The sequence below is a fragment of the Mesoplodon densirostris genome, chromosome 6, assembly GCF_025265405.1.
Source record: "Mesoplodon densirostris isolate mMesDen1 chromosome 6, mMesDen1 primary haplotype, whole genome shotgun sequence".
Taxonomy (NCBI): Eukaryota; Metazoa; Chordata; class Mammalia; order Artiodactyla; family Ziphiidae; genus Mesoplodon; species Mesoplodon densirostris.
In genome coordinates, this window is record NC_082666.1 from 38,831,709 (window position 1) to 38,852,297 (window position 20,589).

Here is a 20,589-nt window from a genome sequence, read left to right on the forward strand (position 1 = left end):
TAGTGGAAATTGTATAATTATAATCATGTAATTAAAAGTATTAACCAAAGAGCCTTTTGAGTTTTTTATTCACTTATCATTCTGAATCCTGGTAGGCAGTGGTTAAAGTATAAAGTGGATGTAACCCTCTGTAGTATTAGTTTGCTAGGACTGCTATATACCAAAATACTGTGATCTGAGAGGCTTCAAAAACAGAAATTAATTTTCTTACAGTTCTGGAAGCTGGAAATCCAAGATCAGGCTGTCAGCAGGGTTAGTTTCTTCTAATGCCTCTCTCCTTGGCCTTTTCTCTGTGCCCTCCAGTCCCTGGTGTCCCTCTATCTGTCCTCCATTTCTTAAAATACTAGTCAGGTTGGATTAGGATCTATCCTAATGGTCTCATTTTAACTTAATTACCTCTTTAAAGGCAGTGTCCCCAGATACAGTTAGTTACATTCTGAGGTAGTGGTGGAAGGGCTCCAACTTAAGAATTTGGGGGTATACAGTTTAGTCCATAACATCTTCCCCAGGATAAGACAGTAAGCAAGTGAGGGGACTCCTGCTAAGAACTCATTTACACACACCCACTAACCAGCTCAGGCATGCAAAGGTTTGACTTCTCTGGAAACCGCTAAGGATAAGACACAAGTAAGTCAGGCCCTTAGAGTCTTGTAGGTTATATGCACCATAGCCCCTTCATTTTGCCTGCCAAGGTCAGGATTAAAGTGCTGAGTAAAGGGCAGGACCAGTGCTAGAGCACTTCACATCCCAATGTATAACCCAGGACGCCATCCACAGTGTTGATTACCTGCCTTCCCTGTTGGTCTCTTGCAGGGCGGAATCCTAAAAGACCTAACTGCCCATACCATCATGCAGAGGTTGTGTCTAGGTTGTAGGAGTCTGTCCTGTTAAGGAGCTGTCCAGTTCCCCCAAGGAACTTAGCTTTGATTTGTGCTAGGATATGAGTTTTCAAAGTAAAAAGGGATCTTTCTTCTCACCCCTATCCATACTCCTCCTGCACACCACTACTCGCAAAGAGCGATTTCCAGGCTCTGCAGTGTCTGCCTGCCCCTCTGTGGTTTACCCTGAGACCCGTGCTGAATTGTGTGCCCTCCTGCTGACCCACTGGAGCTCAGTTGGCGTAGGCCAAGCAACTCAAGGTACATGGGAGTGTGAAAGGGGCAGGCTTGGCAGCAAAGCTCTGAGGCTTGCAAGGCTCTGGATGAAACCATAGGGCGTGTCTGTTTCTCGTGGGAGCAGCTGTGGCTTCCAGGACTGTGCAGTGTGGGCAACCAGCCTCTGAGACCCCGGCCCTGTAGATTCTTGGTCTCCTTCTCTGTTGTTGACCACTGTCCAGTTCTCATTTACCACGTGGACAATTTGCTAAATCCCTCTGCTTCTGTTCCTCAAGTAAAATGGGAATAAAGAGAATTCCCACCTTAACAGTTATAAGGAGAATTAAATGAGATAATACAGCATTTGGAAAGTGCTTAAAACAGCATTTGGCACACAGCTTTCAATAACTTAATTTTTTCATACATTTAAGGTAATTTTCTCTAGATAATTAGGTAAAGACCAATTTTTTGATAGCAGATTATGGTCCCTCAGTATCCACTGGTTTTTGTACCTGTAGCATAATTCCATGTAAGTATAATGGTGTACGTTTTTAAAGAGGTCAGACTATTTTGACTTCTGAGTCTCTTGAGAGTGGTTTGTTCAAGGCAGAGCAGGGGCAGAGTTAAGTAGAAAACGCCCCTTCATGAGGCCCCATGAGTTTATTTAAATAGCAATTTGATAATGGAAAGAGCAATCAGCAATGTGCGTTCTAAAATGAGCTCTGCCACTTATTCTGTGACCTTGGGGATCCTTTATCTGCCTCTTGGCCCTCCCTTTGTTCATCCGTAAAACTGGACTAATAAATGCGTAGTGTTTGGATTGAAAGAGACAAAAGTACGCGATTGTGGCATAGTATGGGGCCCGGTGCCAGCGTGGAACATAACATCCACCACTGCTTTCTTTTCCTCTGCCCGTGGGCCTTAAGTGCAGCTGTGGGTGCATTGGAAAGCCGTGTAGTGGGAGGAGTTCTCCACAAATGTGATTTTTACCTTCTCTGCAATATGCCATGACTTCAATAATCATTCTCTCCCCATTGTTGCCCATGTAGGTAGTTTCCAACCTTTTACCTTTATACCACTGCTTGAATATTCCCATATGTAAATTCTTCTTGGGTGGTGCTGCTTATTTTCTTGGGATAAACTCTTTAAAAAGGCATTTCTAGGTCAGGGATATGCAAAAGTTTAAAGCTTTTGTTGTACAGTGCATCAAAAAGGAGTTTGGTGTAATTGTTTGGAACACGGATTCTGGACCCAGACTGGGTGTAAACCTTTGCTCTGCTGCTTGTTAGCTGTGTGATTTGGGCCAGAGTGACAATATCTAATATGGTTGTATGAGGATTAAATGATTGGATATTTGCTAATTACTTAGAACAAGCACCTGGTACATACTAAGAGCCATATATATTATGTTCAATTTAAAAATTAAAATATTACCTTAATGCTCTTCATAAGGACTATGATACATACAGTCCTCCGTACTCCCTCCGTCCCCCATCAGCAGCTGTTGAGACACTGCTGAGCTGGTTAATTAACTGGAGGACACTGACCCTAGTGCCGTGGGTCATGGTCACCATCACTCCCTGCTATATACAGTCCTATCTTTTAGCTGCCCCATTATTCAGATTCGGGGCATTTTGCCTTCCAAGTGGTTGGCATAATATGCCCCTATGTTATATATAGTCTCACCATTTTTTCAGCTTATTGGAGGAGCATGTGGACTCTGGGAAACCCTTTCAGGTTCCTCTCCAGATAACCCCAGCTCCCTCAGTGGGGAAGCTGGCCCAGTCCACGTGGAATGGAGATCCTTCTGTGCTGCCCCTGAAGCATGTCTGGTCTCCTTGCCTTGTCTCTAACTCTGTCTCATTTCTTTGCTAGCAAGTCTGCATGGCTTTGACATGCTTCTGGATGACGGGTGCCTTATCCGCACTGAGGTGCCCAGCTAAGGAGGCCTCCTGCGGGTCGGGAGCCTGGCCTTGGCCCCTCTGATTCTTATAATGGCCAAATATCATAGGTTAAATGAGGAGAGCCTTTGGGTGGGAATAGAAAGAGTGGGGGAGGTAGTGAGGTTTGTGCGTCGTTTTACTTGTAGAAAGACAATGGTTTCTCTTCATCGTGGGTTTGCTTCCCTATGTAAAGCAAGATGATTTTTCAGGCAGACAGTTCTTCCTTGTGTAGGGCTCCAGAGAATGCAGCCAGTCTGGCATTCCTTGCAAACCTACCCCCCACCAACCTACTAAATGCCAGTCATGTCCCAGCTGTTGAGTAATCCAAACCCCGCCCCTACCACCACCACCATAGTTTCAGCCACGTTCAGGAGGCAGTGCTGCCCCCAGTGGGTTCACAGTTTTACTTGTGATGTCACAGCAACAGCAGCAGATGCTCTTGGGACCCTGTAAAGTGAATATTGTTCTCCTGCCTTGTTCTGCTCTGGCCCAAGCCCCAGCTGGCAGAGGAAGGGGCTGGAGAAAAGGTTTCATTTATATAGGAGGCAGCAGAGGCTAACCCTGGGTATAGGGCTCATGAGTATTCATGAGACTGGGGGACCCTGAGATTTTAGGCGGGGCCTTCCTGCCTGGCCCTGGCTTATCAGTGTAGCAGCTGTGGGGAGGCTGCCCATCCTGTTATCTCCATCCCTGTGAGGGGTCTGTTGTGACAGCTGGACGACACACGGAGTACCATAGGCAGACCAGTGATTAGCGTGTCCTTAAGTGGCAGTTGAGTGTTCACTCAACGTTGGCAGGACAGGAGTGAGGGCAGGGAGCGTGATGGCTGGTGGCCACCCTAGCTCACTCCTGCTGTTGAGCCATTCTCTCTGGCCAGCCCCAGATTTGCCTTGCGGTTAACCAGGGAGTTTAGAGGATGAACCTTGGGGTCTATTCTCTGGCCAGCATATTAAACTAGTCCTTGCCATATCCAGTAACCTCCAAAGACAGGTTCTGGTGTTGTAAGTACTGTCTGTCTCCCACCTCTTCCAGCGATGGTTGGATGTCCCGGGCTGTAACATTTCTAGACCGACTTTTAATCTGGTTCGGGATCCACAGGGACTAGATCTTCAGAGGTTTCTCCTGGACGCCAGAGCGCTCACCATCAGAGCTTTCCTCAAGGTGCAGTTTAAACCTCTTTCCTCAGGCCCATGCCTCAGCTTCACAGTAAAGGAGTTTTTGCCTCGTTCTTCCACTGGGTATGGAGATTTCAGCCCAAAGCCAGAGCTGGGACTTCCTGTAGGTGACCTGGGAGGATGACTGGGTTGGGGACATGACCAGGCTGGCACCCTCTCTGGTAGTCGTGCAATCCCAAGTCCAAGTCGACAGCATTCCTTGAACTTTCTTATGTTAGAGGTCCTTGTGACTATCTGATGGGAGTTGGTCCCTCTTGCCCCCGCAAAAGCAAAATTTTGAAGACAGGCCCTCCATGGCGTCACAGCATCCAGAGGTGCTGTTCACACAGGTGCAGTGTGAAGGGTGCCCCCTAGAGGTGTGCCATGAAGGAGCCTATTCACCAGTCATCCCAAGGCCCCCTTCTGGGCCTTCAGGATCCTCAGTGTAAACCCCTGAAGGACGTCTTTCCACCCTGGTCACAGGACCCTGAGTTGCCACTTCCTTTGCTGGGCCACCTGGGCTCTGCCTTTCTCCTGCTTCCTTTCTACCCACCGTCCTTTCCCTCTTATCGAACACTTCTCTGGCGTCCCCGCTCACTGCCACTCTCACTTTCCTTCACCATCAGAACATGTAGGTTCTGAACATTTTGCATTGCCAGGAATGTAAGACTCGCCTCACGTACTTTAGGTTTTCCTCCCTGTTGCTCTAACGCTGCTCCTATCTGAGCGGGTGCGTGAAGTGCAGGCCAGAGCCACCAGCACAGTTCTGCGGCGGTTCATCACGGTGAGTGAGGCCCCCCGGGGCTGGGCAGTGCACGCCTCTCTGGAGGTATCCTCGATGCCTCTGGCAGGGTGGCTGTTCTCAAGAAAATCGTTTTCCTATTTTCTAAAACATTTGAGAACTCTCAGAGCCCCCTGAGGGACTTATGTGTAAGTTGATGCCACTCCATTCTCATGACAGGCGTTTCCCAACTTATAAATGACTGTGCTCCCAAGTCAGTCTTCTGAAATGGGGCCACATTTTGCAAAGAAACAAGGCAGCTGGTGCTCTCCCCACACTATGGGGCCAGTGTTGCCCGTGGTAAAGCTGTGATAGGTTAGAGAACCTTTGTGGTTTTGTTGGGGAAAGTCTTATTGCCTTGGAGTCATGGGAAACCTATGGCCAAGGAAAAGGCTTTCCCAGAGCCGCAGGAGATGGGCAGAGGCCACCTGGGCCAGCAGAGGCCCCTGGAGTGCTTCGGACCTCAGGCTCCATGAGGCCCCTGGGAGAGACAAGCTTCTGCTCCCGTCTCCACCAGTGCCTTGCCGGCAGCCTTGAACCTAGTCTCGTGGCCTCTCAAGTCTTGGCATCTCCACCTGTGCAGGAGACCTAATAAAGCTTTCTAAGAGCACTTCAAACGTTTTCAGGAGAACGTGTCACAGTGGCATTGCCCTGAGCACCACCTCACCACAGGGAGTGGCTAAGCACGGCAGCACACAGCCCCATGTGGTCCTTCGGGCCCCCACAGAAGTCCATGTGTCCTCTGGCCTTTCCCTGTCTCTCTCTTAGCAACTTTGCCAGAGGGACTCATCAATTAACTGGAAATTTCAGGAGTGTGTAGAAAGAACACAGCTTGGGCACCAAATCTTCTTTCTGCTTCATCTTCTCATCCCATCCCTGCCCAAATACTAGCTAGGGAGCAAGGAAGACGGATGTCCCTTCCTGTTCCCTGACTGAAAAGTGATGAGACAATTACAAGACAGCACACAGCAGTTACTCAAGAAATGCTTGTTTCCTCAGGTTACCCGGGTTCTGCAAAGAGGGCGGAGGGGGAATCCTTCAGACTTAAAGGCCATTCAGGCAAAGGGCAGAGCCGTATTGTTAGGGGTGCGTCCTCGGGCAGTGCATCCTCTAAGTCAGTGGCTCCTTTCAGAAGGGCAGGCTGTGATGGGCATGGTCACATGGACAGGCTTCTGGAGGAGTTGGCTCCTTGACTTAGGTGGTGGTTACGAAAAAGTTTTTGCACTTTTATCCGTGTTGTATTTTACAATAAAGATTTCTTTATTTTCTGCTTTTTTCCTTCCTCATTCTCCTTACTGCACAAATACAGAGAGCCAGGCAGAGCCTTACACTTGGGACACGTTGTGGGCGGTGGTGCCGGCAACGCAAGTACCTGACTTCAAGCCGATGTCGGGAGGATGTGAGGTGAGGAGGGCAGGACCCTGGAAGGTGTTCACAGAGTGTGATCCCCATGGAGGCTGAGGGTGGCGGCAGCAGCCGCAGTGAAAGGAAAGCGGGCAGATTTTTTCTCAAAGTGAAACTGCTTGTCCTGCTGGGTCATGCTCTGCTGAGAGGGAGGGCAGTGTGGCTGTCTCCCGAATAGCTTAGAAGATGGCAGTTGTTTTTACTTCGAGGGCTGCCCTTTCCCAGCTTCTGAGACCCGGGTCCTGCTGCTCCGTAGGCCTTGCCAACGCCACACATGGTGTGGTTCCAAAGGAGAAACAATGCCTTCACCTATGAAACACCTATGCCCTAGGCTGGCATGGAGGAGTGAGGGAACAGAGAAGGAAAGGACCTCAACTAGAAACCAGCACTAGAAAACGGGGTGCTTGCTGCGGCTTCTCTGGTTCTGAGGAGCCTGCCTTGCATGGGATGAAAATGTCAAATGCTTATCGGTAACATTAGGCTAAGGATGCACTTTTCAAAGTAGCCTGGCCAGACATTCAAACCATCCAGTGCAAGGTTCCCAGCCAGGAGCAGCTTCTGCAGTGAGTCCGCCTCTTCCCAGACCCTGTCAGCTGTGTGACTTAGGTTTTCATCCAGTCGAAGCAGGGTACCAAAACCTGTCAGGGGTCATACCTCCTCCTATTGATGAGGCTGCCCCCTCTGCAGGTCCTGGGACCAGCTCATCTTCAGGAGCCCTGGCAGTGAGCACCTGTATCAGAAGGGATCCAAGTCAGGCTTGGGGCTGGCACACCTGCCCTTGGAATTCAAACATGCTTGACCTCCCACTTTCCAAGAGAGTGTGTTAGGCTCACAGGTTTTCTTTAGTGGGGTTAATTTGCTTAGTATTAAGGTTACCAGCCAGAAACGTGTCCTGCCTCACGACAACACGTCTACACCCAAGCACCTCAAAGGAGTCTCGCAAGGCACTGTCATGTGGAAGGCTCTGCCTTGTATATAGGTCCGAATACACAATCCTGCCTCCTGAGTTTCCCTACAGCACATCATGGATTTCCCCTGCCCTTTGCTTCTGCTCTGTCTTCTCTGGGGCCGGACTGTGGACAACCACATGACAAACGCCTGACAGTCATCTGCCCCACCAAATTGGCAAGAGGTAGTCCTGGTGAGCAAAGCAAGACCTCTTGCAGGGTCAGAAACGGTCCCCTATTCCCCCAAACTTTTTCTGACCACAAGACCAGAGACTGCTCCGTGGTACAGGAATCCTCAATGTGTTTGGGAAGGATGCAGTGTTTGCAAATACATTAAATCCAGCGCAATGGGTTTTTCAATTGTTATTCACAACACTAAAGGGAATTTTCTTGAGAAGGATCTCTGTTTCGCCAATCTTCAAAGCCAGGGCAAGGCAAAATGACTTAATGTGACAGCTCAAGCCTGATGAGTCGTGACACATCTTCACGCTGCACCAGCTGATTATCATGGCTGAACACAACATTCACTCTCACAAGACTTCTCAGGTCAGGTACTCACCACGTTCACTGTGTCTTTTCCGGGGAGAGGGAATAAAAGGACTACCTTAGTACTCAGATTAATAACAAGAATCCAAAAGTAGACTGTCAACCACAGGGAAGGTCCTTAACTGGCTTAACGTGGCCAAGGGTTCAGTGCTGATTATTCAACAAAGTATGAAATGACTCTTTCCACTGTGGCCTTTTCCCACATTCTTCTCTCTTGACCTGGGTGTCACCAAAAGGATTCAGCTCTCTATACACAAAGGAGGGAATACCAACCTTTATTTACACGTGGGTTCAAGTTCAGAACTGCCATCTTAGCATAGCAAGGCAAAAAAAAGCACAGATCCTGAGACCAAGGTTCAGATCCCCACATAAGCATATTAACTGTGTGACAACCAGCAAATGTTACCCAGTTTCTTCAGTGAAGTGGGAAGAGTGTCACCCCAGCTTCCGGCGGCTGTTACAGCTGCCTCTGCGCCAGCTGCCACCCTGGGCACCACCCTGCAGGCAGCTGGGCTGAGAGAACACGGGCCTCCAGGTCTCAGCCCTGCTGGTTAGGGTGGGACTCAGGGAGTTACTGAACCTCTGAGGAAGCCCCTAACCCCAAAACTCTCCAAAGGCAAGAAATAGGTACTCGAACTGGTGCAAGGGCTAAGTGAGAAAAACTAAACATAGGTGTTCAATAAATATTAGTTATTTATAAGTCTTGCCCAGGACAGGGACGGAGGGCCTTTGTCACAGGTGTTGAATTCTGACACTAGCTCTGAGGGAGAAAAGCATGTGGTGTTAAGTTGCAATACTCTTTGCCTGGACCCCTTTTCATTTGATTGGTGGGTTAAACAACATTATTTAAAAAATCATTTACTTAATACTCATCCTAAAACCCACCCAAACACTAAATATGCACATTTATACTAAGCGTGTGTGTGTATGTGTGTGTACCTACACGCAGAAACCACGAGGTAGTTTAGATCACCATGAAAAAATCAATACTTTCCCTAATTCTCTGCCACAGAGTGGTAACCAGTAACTGCATGATAGCTACTTAAAATTATTCGTTAAATGAAAACCAAAAAATTCCAGGAGAATATAACATTTACAAGTAAATAGTAAATACAACTGTATTTTAATTTCTTGGTCTCGGAAAACTAGGCTGTGACCGCTTTAAATTAATGGTCCAAGTTATATGTATTTCCTTTAATACCGAAGGACGTAGCCTTCCGGTATCTATACAACTTACTAAGTAGTCTCAATAGATTCTATTTTACAACTTGCTTTACTCTCCATGCTTTTGTGGAAGATTCAATACAATCTCTATGTACATATTTTAAACATTATTTCTGAACTACATTTGGAATTCCTTAAGTAAAAAAATAATCACCATTCTCTACCTTCTTGGGAAAGTGCCAGACTAACCCCTGACCAGAACTACTGCTCTCTAGCATCTGGAGAAATCCTTATTCCCACACCACCCCCAGGCCAAAAAAGTGCAATGAATTCAAACTACATGGGAAAAAGCAACATCTATTGTTCTTAGAGTCTGACTCTCTTCCCCACAGCAAGAAAAGTCTCTTTATAGGTATGCCAGTGCTGTTTTAAGTTGCCAGGGAAATAGGGCTCTCTCAAGCCAGAGCAGGAAAATCTTCAGGGTCATCTGGGTTTGGAGCAACATCTTGTGTCTGAAAAAGAAAAGTTTTGAAACCAACTGTCACTTCACCCATTCCCACTTGGGTGCAGAGCTGTGTGAAACACGGTGCCCACTCTCCCTCAGGGGAGGGGCTAATGGGGTAGGGGTAGCAGCCCAAACATTGAGGGAGAGAGGGTCCCAGTGGGAAGAGAAAAGTGGCAGGGTCACTCTAAGTGAGGCCCTGCTCTGAGCTGCGGCCAAGTGCTGCACAGACCCCGAAGAGGGGACATGGAAGGGTGCCTCTCCCTCCTCTGACCTGCTCCCGTCCCTGTTGCAGAATGGCTGGCAGTGCCTACTGGCCACCCCCGGCCCTCCCTCCCACAGATCCTTACTGAGTGACCTTTTTGTATCTGGCACTTCCTTCATCCAATAAATATGGAGGATATTTATTGGATAAATTTGCTCCATGTAGCAAAAATGTTTGCTACATGGAGATATAAGGATGATTAAAGACAGTCCTGCCCTTGGGGAGCTCACAAAGTTGATAAGTTCAGTAACAGATGGCCTGGGAATGGGGGCCCACAGTCAGGGAATCCAATGCAATTTGCTGGCCAAGTACACATCACAGTCAAGTAATGTTTTCTAGAAGAGAAGGTTCTCCCAGAGATAAGCCTCAATGAATGAGCAAAAAGAACAGAATCCTGAAACAATGCGAGTGTGAAGGCTGTTAGAAGCTGGAAGAGCCCAGGTGGGCGGCAGGTTCGAGGACCGGATCACCACACTGCACACGAAGTGCCGCGGCGGCAGAGCTCTGCTATGGGAAAGGAGTGGATGTATATTTTCTATCCCCAGAATAGTTCCTTTTTCCAACATGGCCTCAAATGTACCCAGAAAAAACACTGTTGTGTTTTTGCTCTTGTTTAAGTATAACAGACTAGTTTCTCCTCCCAGGGGCTGCTCCCTGGAGTAAGGGATCAAGCAGCAAAAGGAACATTTCCAAGACCAGCCACAGAGAAGGGGCTGCTCCTGTTCCATCGTCACAAGGGCGGCACGGCGGCCTGTGCTGGCCATCAGGCCTTGTGCCCAACTCCCACTAAACAGGTGTTTGTTCAAAAAACATTTACGAAGCACCTACTACAGCTTACATTGCGCTAGGCACTGGGGAAACCATCATGTTCCCTGGAGACAGCAGACACTGATCAACAACTGCACCAGCGAGAATACAATTACAAATGCAGACGGTGCTTCAAAGAAAATAAGGACTCTGACCTAGGCTGGAAGACTCCTCTGAGGAAAGGAGGTTGGAGGATCTATTCTAGGTAAACAGGCAAAGGGGTGGGAGAAGGGCCAGCAGGTGCAAAGGCCCTGTGGGGTAAGGAACATGCTTGTCTGTTCTAGAAGTAGAGCAGTGTTGGCTGAAGAGTGGGAAAGAATGGTTTGAAGCGAAAAGGTGGCCTTGAAGCTGTAGGAAGGATTTTGTCTACCCTGAAAGCATCAGGGCACAGGGCAGACGATCAGACCATGGTAAGCAACTGTCAGTTGATCTAATTCAATCCCAAGCCTGGGGATCTTATCTGATGCAGATGTGTGAATTTTTCTCCAGCTCTGAACGTGCATTCATGGCAGACATCGGACTTCCCTGGAGACCCTGGAGGCCGGGGCTACATAATGGTCTGTATCCAACTGATGTCCATCATGCTGACATGACCATTCCAGACACTCCAACATCAGACCCACACTAGACAAAGGAGGAAGAACCTCCTCTATCTAGATGAGGCACAACCTGATGATCTTCCAAAATTAAACTATGTAGGCCCAGGGCATCTTCATCCTCTCACTTCAGAAAACCATCCAGGGTTTAGAATATAAACACTTACCACCACTTCTGCTCTGGGTCCATAGTTTTCTGCCCTTCTGATCCTTCCCCGGCCTCCCCGTGTGCCACCTCTGGCTCCGCGCCCGGGACGAGGGAGGTTACCAAAATTAATCTCCAGCTGGGATGTGATGTCATTGGCTGCTTTCCGGAAAACGTGGGCATCATCCTCATAGTCATCCTTTACCAACTGAAACACAGGTACAGCATCAAACACAGAACATACACACGGCCATCTCCATGGACACTCACTGGGCTGGGCTTCTCTGGGCAGGGGAAGATGCTGCTGCTCTGCTTCCAGCCAGGTGGGTTCTGCACATTTTTGTAGGCACACGTTCTCATACTCACAGTCCTTTTTTTTGAATTGGAGTATAGTTGATTTACAGTGCTGTGTTAGTTTCTGCTGTAACAGCAAAGTCAGTCAGCTATACATATACATATATCCACTATTTTTTAGACTCTATTCCCATATGGGTCACCACAGAGTATCAAACAGAGTTCCCTGTGCTACAAGGTAGGTTCTTATTAGTTGTCCATTTTATATATAGTAGTGTCTCACAGTCTTAATTCAAACATTTTTGAACTTACCGTTACTTCAAGTGAGACCAAATTTCTATCAGTTTAGTAGGTTAAGATGTAAGATTTGAAATGACTAACAGTAATCATTTAAATGTTTTATATCTAAGTGTATTTTGCTGAGATTGAAAAGTTTTAGTTTCTGCCTTTTGTTTTATTTCTTCACAAATGCTACTTTGATAAATAAGGAAAATCACCTTCCTAGAATAGAGCTTGATGGAGAAACTTCTTTCAACATGGGTGCTGACTGTACAAATACCATATGTTAAAAACTGGATGATATACAATAAACAACTCTGACTCAAAATATATGGAAAGGATAGAACCACAGTATGATTTACTGAGGGTTGCTACCAAGGCTGCATAAAGAACTCAAGCTGCTTTTGAAGAACTGCTCTAGTTCAAATTCTTTGAGAAAGTACATTTTATTGTAAGAGGTCAAATAAGTTCTACCTCTTGTTAAAAGAACACTGTATTAAATAAATCTCCTTCAAATTTGATTTGGCTTCAATTCCTAACCATGAATGAAACAAAGAAGAACTCTCACTTTTAAGTAAAATATAAACCTACAGAAAATATGCCAGTGATCGTAGATGAGAATCTCCCAAGTGCTGTAAGGTTAAACGTCCCTACAGCTTGTCCAGCAAATGGAATCAAATTTCCCTGAGCACATCAATCCCTTTTGGCCATATGTTCATTTCAGGTTTCACATTTAACACTTGTGTCCCCTTCAAAGCTTCAGATTAAAATAAAGCAAAGGCCTTAGACAGATGGGCTCTCAAAGCTAAAAAGATGAAGGAAAGAACAATTCAGGAACAATGGCACTCTGGCAAAAGATAAACACAAAAAATATAAGAGGCAAAATGATAACTATGGCCTGGTTTAGAAAACAATTGGCTGTCAGTGTGCCTCAGCAGAGACACGGCGGCCTTCCAAGTAAGAAGGGACAACTTGCAATGGAAGCAAAGTGAGCGAATAGTCAGGCCAAGGTGCTTTAAGGTCCCAACTCTCTTCATAGGCTACTGTTTGGTCTGAACTTTGCAAAGAACAGAGCTCCATGCAAACAAGAGGTGTTAATCTACTGCTTTTGTCTCTTAGGGTACTCAGAACAAAGTAAGTGACACCAATCACTTCCGGGACTAGTGATTTGGCTTCTGTTGCTTTAAGAAAAATTCCTGGCTAAAATTGTCAATGCCACAAGATTAATAAGTACCAAAGATGTGTGCTTTACTGAGACCAAGCTCGATGACTCAGCAGCTAAGGCAGTTGCTTCAAAGATTCCAGGAGACCTCTCTCTGGAGCCAGGGAGGATGAATCTGGTGTGGATTAAGGAAGAGCAGCTTCTATTTTTACCTAACATGTCAGCTGCACATTTCAAATCCTGACAACACAATTGTTTTAGGCAAAGCTTTATTTACAGTGCCCCAGAACAAAAAAGAAGAAAATGGATAGGAAAAAAAAAACAACCCAACTAGCTGATGGACTTGTAAAAAGGCCTCACTCGTATGTGTACAAAAAGCCATTTCTAGTGGAACAGCTAAAAACTTATTAGACTCCAAGAGCTTGGACTGACTGAAACAGGAGTTAGGAGGGGATCCTGTATCATAAATGACCCCCTAGGGAAACTATTCATTCAAAGAATATAACTAACCAAAGTGTAAATGGGAACACAGACAAATCTACATAGTACAAAACTCCTGAGTTTCAAATGGAAAATCAATGAATATCCAGCAGAGAGGAAGGGTTGCTCACTACTGTCATCGACACAGAGACTGGTATCAAGATAAATAGCTGTGACTGAATGATACAAACTCTAAATTTTAAAATTAGAATGCTTCAGTGTACCCTTCCTTAAGTTCAGCAGCTTAAATAGAATATGATTAAATAACTCTCTGACGAGCCTTATCAATATCTGCTGGAAGATATTTTCAAAGCTAAAGCCGCCAATGAAGAGCTGAACATAAACCTTGTAAAATCAGGACCACAAAAGACAGAGGAACACACAAGCAGTTCCAACAGGATAGCTGGCCACAGCAGCAGTGCCTGACGGTGCTGCCAGGTGCTTCAGGGCTCCTCTGGTGAGTTTCTGCAGAGGGAGCAAAGCTGCTATAATAACACAAAAAAGGCTTCACCCAACCCTGACCAGTTAAAAATGATCAACTAGTTCCAACTAAATGCTCTTCTTATTAAGAATTAGAACTGTGGGGAAAAAAAACCACTGAAATCACTTTGCTATACACCTGAAACTAACAAAATATTGTAAATCAACTATACTTAAACTTAAAAAAAAAGGAATTAGAACTGAAGGTAATCTAATCACGAAAATGCAGAGTAGTTATCCTCTGAAATGGATTCAGGAAACATTCTGTACCTCTCTTCTGACACAAAATTGACATGCAACTAAAACATACAGCATGTGCACAGTTTTTGCACAGTTCTGGAGGGAGCAGAAAGTGCACTGCCACTATAACTGCTTTGGATTAAGTATTAGTGGGTCAATTCTTTTTCAATTTTTTTTCTTAATAAACAATAAAAATACAGTAAAATTAGGCACACATAATCTCTGATTACTCTTAGGTTGAAACTATAATGTCAACTACTAATGTTCCATTTTTAAAAGAGAAGTGGAAAAGCCCATTTCGTTTCCAACAAGGTAACAGTGAAGATTACCTCTAGATACAAAACATCATGCTTACATCATCTCTATATTTAGACTTGTGTATCACCACTGCTTTGGAAGGGACAGTAGACTCAGGTTTCCGGATGTTAAATTCAGGCTTTGGTCTGGTCTGTTCTTGAAGATTTTTCCACTCATCTAGGGTCATCTCTTGAACTTGAGTTTCTTCTTCTACCTCCAACTCAGGAACTCTGTAAAGAAGTATAATCATAAAGAATAATTTCTGATAGGTCTGAAATGTCTACTGTCTCAAAGAGAAAGTCATAACCATTAGTTTAACGTACTTTCATGGTTCTGTATCTTAAATTTAAATAACGTAAGGAAAACTTTGAACCATAAGTTTCCTTATTTTATTTTCATCATTTTATGGCACCATTGCCAACTGAAGGTACTTCCTGTCTGTGTTCAAAGCAGTCTTTGAAAAATGGGAGCATAGGAGAGGGGGAAGATGGCGGAAGAGTAAGACGCGGAGATCACCTTCCTCCCCACAGATACATCAGAAATACATCTACACGTGGAACGACTCCTACAGAACACCTACTGAACGCTGGCAGAAGACCTCAGACCTCCCAAAAGGCAAGAAACTCCCCATGTACCTGGGTAGGGCAAAAGAAAAAAGAATAAACAGAGACAAAAGGATAGGGATGGGACTTGTACCAGTGGGAGGGAGCCGTGAAGGAGGAAAGTTTTCCACACACTAGGAAGCCCCTTCGTGGGCGGAGACTGCAGGTGGCGGAGAGGAGGAGTTTCGGAGCCACAGAGGAGAGCGCAGCCACAGGGGTGCGGAGGGCAAAGCGGAGAGATTCCTGCACAGAGGGTCGGTGCCGACGGGCACTCACCAGCCTGAGAGGCTTGTGTGCTCACCCGCTGGGGCGGGCGGGGGCTGAGAGCTGAGGCTCGGGCTTCGGTCGGATCGCAGGGAGAGGACTGGGGTTGGCGGCGTGAACACAGCCTGAAGGGGTTAGTGCACCACGGCTAGCCGAGAGGGAGTCCAGGAAAAGTCTGCAGCTGCCGAAGACACAAGAGACTTTTTCTTCCCTCTTTGTTGCCTGGTGCTCGAGGAGAGGGGATTAAGAGCGCTGCTTAAAGGAGCTCCAGAGACGGGCGCGAGCCGCGGCTAAAAGCGCGGACCGCAGAGACGGGCATGAGACGCTAAGGCTGCTCCTGCAGCCACCAAGAAGCCTGTGTGCAAGCACAGGTCACTATACACACCTCCCCTCCCGGGAGCCTGTGCAGCCCACCACTGCCAGGGTTCCGGGATCCAGGGACAACTTCCCGGGGAGAACGCACGGTGCGCCTCAGGCTGATGCACCGTCACAGCGGCCTCTACCGTGACCCAGGGTCTCCGAGTCAGCGGCTCCTTTAACCCCGTCCTGTCTGAGCGAACAACAGACGCCCTTCGCCGACCTACACGCAGAGGCGGGGCCAAATCCAAAGCTGAACCCCAGGAGCTGTGCGAACAAAGAAGAGAAAGGGAAATCTCTCCCAGCAGCCTCAGGAGCAGTGGATTAAATCTCCAAAATCAACTTGATGTACCCTGCATCTGTGGAATACCTGAATAGACAACGAATCATCCCAAATTGAGGAGGTGGACTTTGAGAGCAAGATTTATTATTTTTTCCCATTTTCCTCTTTTCGTGAGTGTGTATGTGTATGCTTCTGTGTGAGATTTTGTCTGCATAGCTTTGCTTTCACCATTTGTCCTAGGGTTCTATCTGTCCCTTTTGTTTGTTTTACCTAAAAAAATTTTTTTTTCCCCTTGGGACCCGGAGGAAGATGGCGGAAGAGTAAGATGCGGAGATCACCTTCCTCCCCACAGATACATAAGAAATTCATCTACACGTGGAACAACTCCTACAGAACACCTACTGAACGCTGACAGAAGACCTCAGACCCCCCAAAAGGCAAGAAACTCCCCACATACCTGGGTAGGGCAAAAGAAAAAAAAGAATAAACAGAGACAATAGGATAGGGATGGGACCTGCACCAGTGGGAGGGAGCCGTGAAGGAGGGAAGGTTTCTACACACTACAAGCCCCTTCGCGGGCGGAGACTGCAGGTGGTGGAGGGGGAAAGCTTCGGAGTAGCGGAGGAGAACACAGCAACAGGGGTGTGGAGGGCAAAGCGAAGAGATTCCGGCACAGAGGATCGGTGCCCTCAGGCACACACCAGCCCGAGAGGCTTGTCTGCCGTGGCGGGCGGGGCTGGGAGCTGAGGCTTGGGTATCGGCTTTCAGTCGGAGCGCAGGGAGAGGACTGGGGCTGGCGGCAGGAAGAGAGCCTGAAGGGGTTAGTGCACCACGGCTAGCCCGGAGGGAGTCCGGGGAAAGGGTCTGGAGCTGCTGAAGAGGCAAGAGACTTTTTTCCCTTTTGTTTCCTGGTGTGCGAGGAGAGGGCATTAAGAGGGCTGCTTAGGGAAGCGCCGGAGACAGGCGCGAGCCGCGGATAAGGCGCGGACCTCGGAGACGGGCGTGGGCCGCCCGCCGCCGCCCGCCGCCGCCGCCGCCGCCACCGCCCGCCGCCGCCGCGGCCCGCCGCCGCCCGCCGCGACCCGCCGCCGCCGCCGCCGCCGCGGGCCCTGTGTGCGAGCGCGGGTCACTGTCCGCCCCGCCTTCCGGGGGGCCTGGGCACCCCGCCACTGCCGGGGTCCCGAGACCCGGGGACGGCTTTCCCGGGAAAGCGCACGGAGAGCCACGGGCTGCTGCAACGTCACGCCGGCCTCTGCCGCCTCAGGCCCGCCCCACACTGCGCGCCCCTCCCTCCCCTCTGCCTGAGTGAGCCAGAGCCCCCGAATCAGCGGCTCCTTTAAACCCGTCCTGTCTGAGCGAAGAACGGACGCCCTCCGGCGACCTATGCACAGAGGCGGGGCCAGGTCCAAGGCTGAGACCCGGGAGCTGTGAGAGCAGAGTCAGGGAAATCTCTTTGTGCAGCCTCGGAGGCAGCGGATTAAAGCTCCACGGTCCATTTGATGTGCCCTGCGTCTGTGGAGTGCATGAATGGACAGCGAATCATCCCAAATTGAGGAAGTGGACTTTGAGGACAAGATTTAAGACTTTCCCCCCTTTTCCTCTTTTTACAACGAATTATTCCAAATTAAGGAGGTGGACTTAAAGAGCAAGATTTCAGACTTCTCGCCCTTTTCCTCTTTTTACAACGAATTATCCCAAATTGAGGAGGTGGACTTGGAGAGCAAGATTTTTGATTTTTCCCCCTGCTCTCTTTTTGTGAATGTGTATGTGTAATCTTCTGTGTAAGATTCTCTCTGTATAGCTTTGCTTCCACCATATGTCCCAGGGTTCTATCGGTCCGTTTTTTTTTTCAATAATTACTTTCTAATTTTAATAACGCTACTATATTTCATACTTTATTCTATTTTACTTTACCTGCTCTTTCTTTTTTTCCTACCTTCCCTTCCTCCCTCCCTCCCTCCGCTCTTCCTTTCCTTCTTTTTCTTTCCTCCCTCCCTCCCACCCTTCTTCTTTCCACTTTCTTTTTCTTTCCTTCCTCCCTCCCTCCCTCCCTTCTTCCATTCACTCTTCCTTTTGCTTTCATTCCTCCCTCCCTCCCTCCTTTCTTATTTCTTTCCATCCTTCCTCACTCCCTCCCTCCTTTCTTTCTTTCTTCCTTCCTTCCTTTCTTCCCTTCTTCCTTTCTTTCCCTCTCTCTTTCTTTCTTCTACTAATTCTTTCTTTCTGCTTTTTCTCCCTGTTATTCTGAGCCGGGTGGATGAAAGGCTCTTGGTGCTGCAGCCAGGAGCCAGTGCTGTGCCTCTGAAGTGGGAGACCAATTTCAGGACACGGGTCCACAAGAGACCTCCCAGCTCCACATAATATCAAGCAGCGAAAATCTCCCAGAGATCTCCATCCCAACACCAGCACCTAGCTTCAGTCAACGACCAGCAAGCTACAGTGCTGGTCACCCTATGCCAAGCAACTAGCAAGGCAGGAACACAACCCCACCCATTAGCAGAGAGGCTACCTAAAAACATAATAAGGCTATAGGCACCCCAAAACACACCACCAGACGTGGACCTGTCCACCAGAAAGACAAGATTGAGCCTCAACCACCAGAACACAGGCATTAGTCGCCCCCACCAGGAAGCCTACACAACCTACTGAAACAACCTTAGCCACTGGGGTCAGACACCAAAAACAACGGGAACTACGAATCTGCAGCCTGCAAAAAGGAGACCCCAAACACAGTAACATAAGCAAAATGAGAAGACAGAAAAACACACAGCAGGTGAAGGAGCAAGATAAAAACCTACCAGACCTAACAAATGAAGAGGTAATAGGCAGTCTACCTGAAAAAGAATTCAGAATAATGATAGTAAAGCTGATCCAAGATTCTATTTCCAAGATCCATAATCTTGGAAATAGAATAGACAAAATGCAAGAAACAGTTAACAAGGACCTAGAAGAACTAAAGATGAATCAAACATCGATTAAAAACACAATAAATGAAATGAAAAATACTCTAGATGGGATCAATAGCAGAATAACTGAGGCAGAAGAACGGATAAGTGAGGTGGAAGATAAAATAGTGGAAATAACTGATGCAGAGCAAAATAAAGAAAAAAGAATGAAAAGAACAGAGGACAGTCTCAGAGACCTCTGGGACAACATTAAACGCACCAACATTCGAATTATAGGGGTTCCAGAAGAAGAAGAGAAAAAGAAAGGGACTGAGAAAATATTTGAAGAGATTATAGTTGAAAACTTCCCCAATATGGGAACGGAAATAGTTAATCAAGTCCAGGAGGCACAGAGAGTCCCATACAGAATAAATCCAAGGAGAAATACACCAAGACACATATTAATCAAACTGTCAAAAATTAAACACAAAGAAATCATATTAAAAGCAGCAAGGGAAAAACAACAAATAACACACAAGGGAATCCCCATCAGGTTAACAGCTGATCTCTCAGCAGAAACTCTACAAGCCAGAAGGGAGTGGCAGGACATACTTAAAGTGATGAAGGACAGAAACCTGCAACCAAGATTACTCTACCCAGCAAGGATCTCATTCAGATTTGATGGAGAAATTAAAATCTTTACAGACAAGCAAAAGCTGAGAGAGTTCAGCACCACCAAACCAGCTTTACAACAAATGCTAAAGGAACTTCTGTAGGCAAGAAACACAACAGAAGGAATATACCTACAATAACGAACCCAAAGCAATTAAGGAAATGGGAATAGGAACATACATATCAATAATTACCTTAAATGTAAATGGACTAAATGCTCCCACCAAAAGACACAGAGTGGCTGAATGGATACAAAAACAAGACCCATATATATGCTGTCTACAAGAGACCCACTTCAGACCTAGAGACACATACAGATTGAAAGTAAGGGGATGGAAAAAGATATTCCATGCAAATGGAAATCAAAAGAAAGCTGGAGTAGCAATTCTTATATCAGACAAAATAGACTTTAAAATAAAGACTATTAGAAGAGACAAAGAAGGACACTACATAATGATAACGGGATCGATCCAAGAAGAAGATATAACAATTGCAAATATTTATGCACCCAACATAGGAGCACCTCAATACATAAGGCAAATACTAACAGCCATAAAAGGGGAAATCGACAGTAACACAATCATAGTAGGGGACTTTAACACCCCACTTTCACCAATGGACAGATCATCGAAAATGAAAATAAATAAGGAAACACAAGCTTTAAATGATACATTAAACAAGATGGACTTAGTTGATATTTATAGGACATTCCACCCAAAAACAACAGAATACACATTTTTCTCAAGTGCTCATGAAACATTCTCCAGGATAGATCATATCTTGGGTCACAAATCAAGCCTTGGTAAATTTAAGAAAATTGAAATTGTATCAAGTATCTTTTCCGACCACAATGCTATGAGACTAGACATCAATTACAGGAAAAGATCTGTAAAAAATACAAACACATGGAGGCTAAACAATACACTACTCAATAACGAAGTGATCA

The 20,589-nt window shown here is 46.7% G+C and overlaps 1 protein-coding gene across 1 annotated transcript in view; it reads right to left on the reverse strand.

Moving 5' to 3' along the window:
• Positions 1–9,370: 9,370 nt before the first annotated feature.
• HABP4 (hyaluronan binding protein 4) overlaps positions 9,371–20,589 on the reverse strand; it is a 49,614-nt gene continuing 38,395 nt past the window's right edge. Inside the window, exons 6-8 of the mRNA XM_060100903.1 lie at positions 14,639–14,810; positions 11,371–11,556; positions 9,371–9,545 (exon numbers count right to left, since the gene is read on the reverse strand). Coding sequence (XP_059956886.1) covers positions 9,489–9,545; positions 11,371–11,556; positions 14,639–14,810 — 415 coding nt within the window. The 3' untranslated portion in view covers positions 9,371–9,488. The remainder of the gene's footprint in view (positions 9,546–11,370; positions 11,557–14,638; positions 14,811–20,589) is intronic.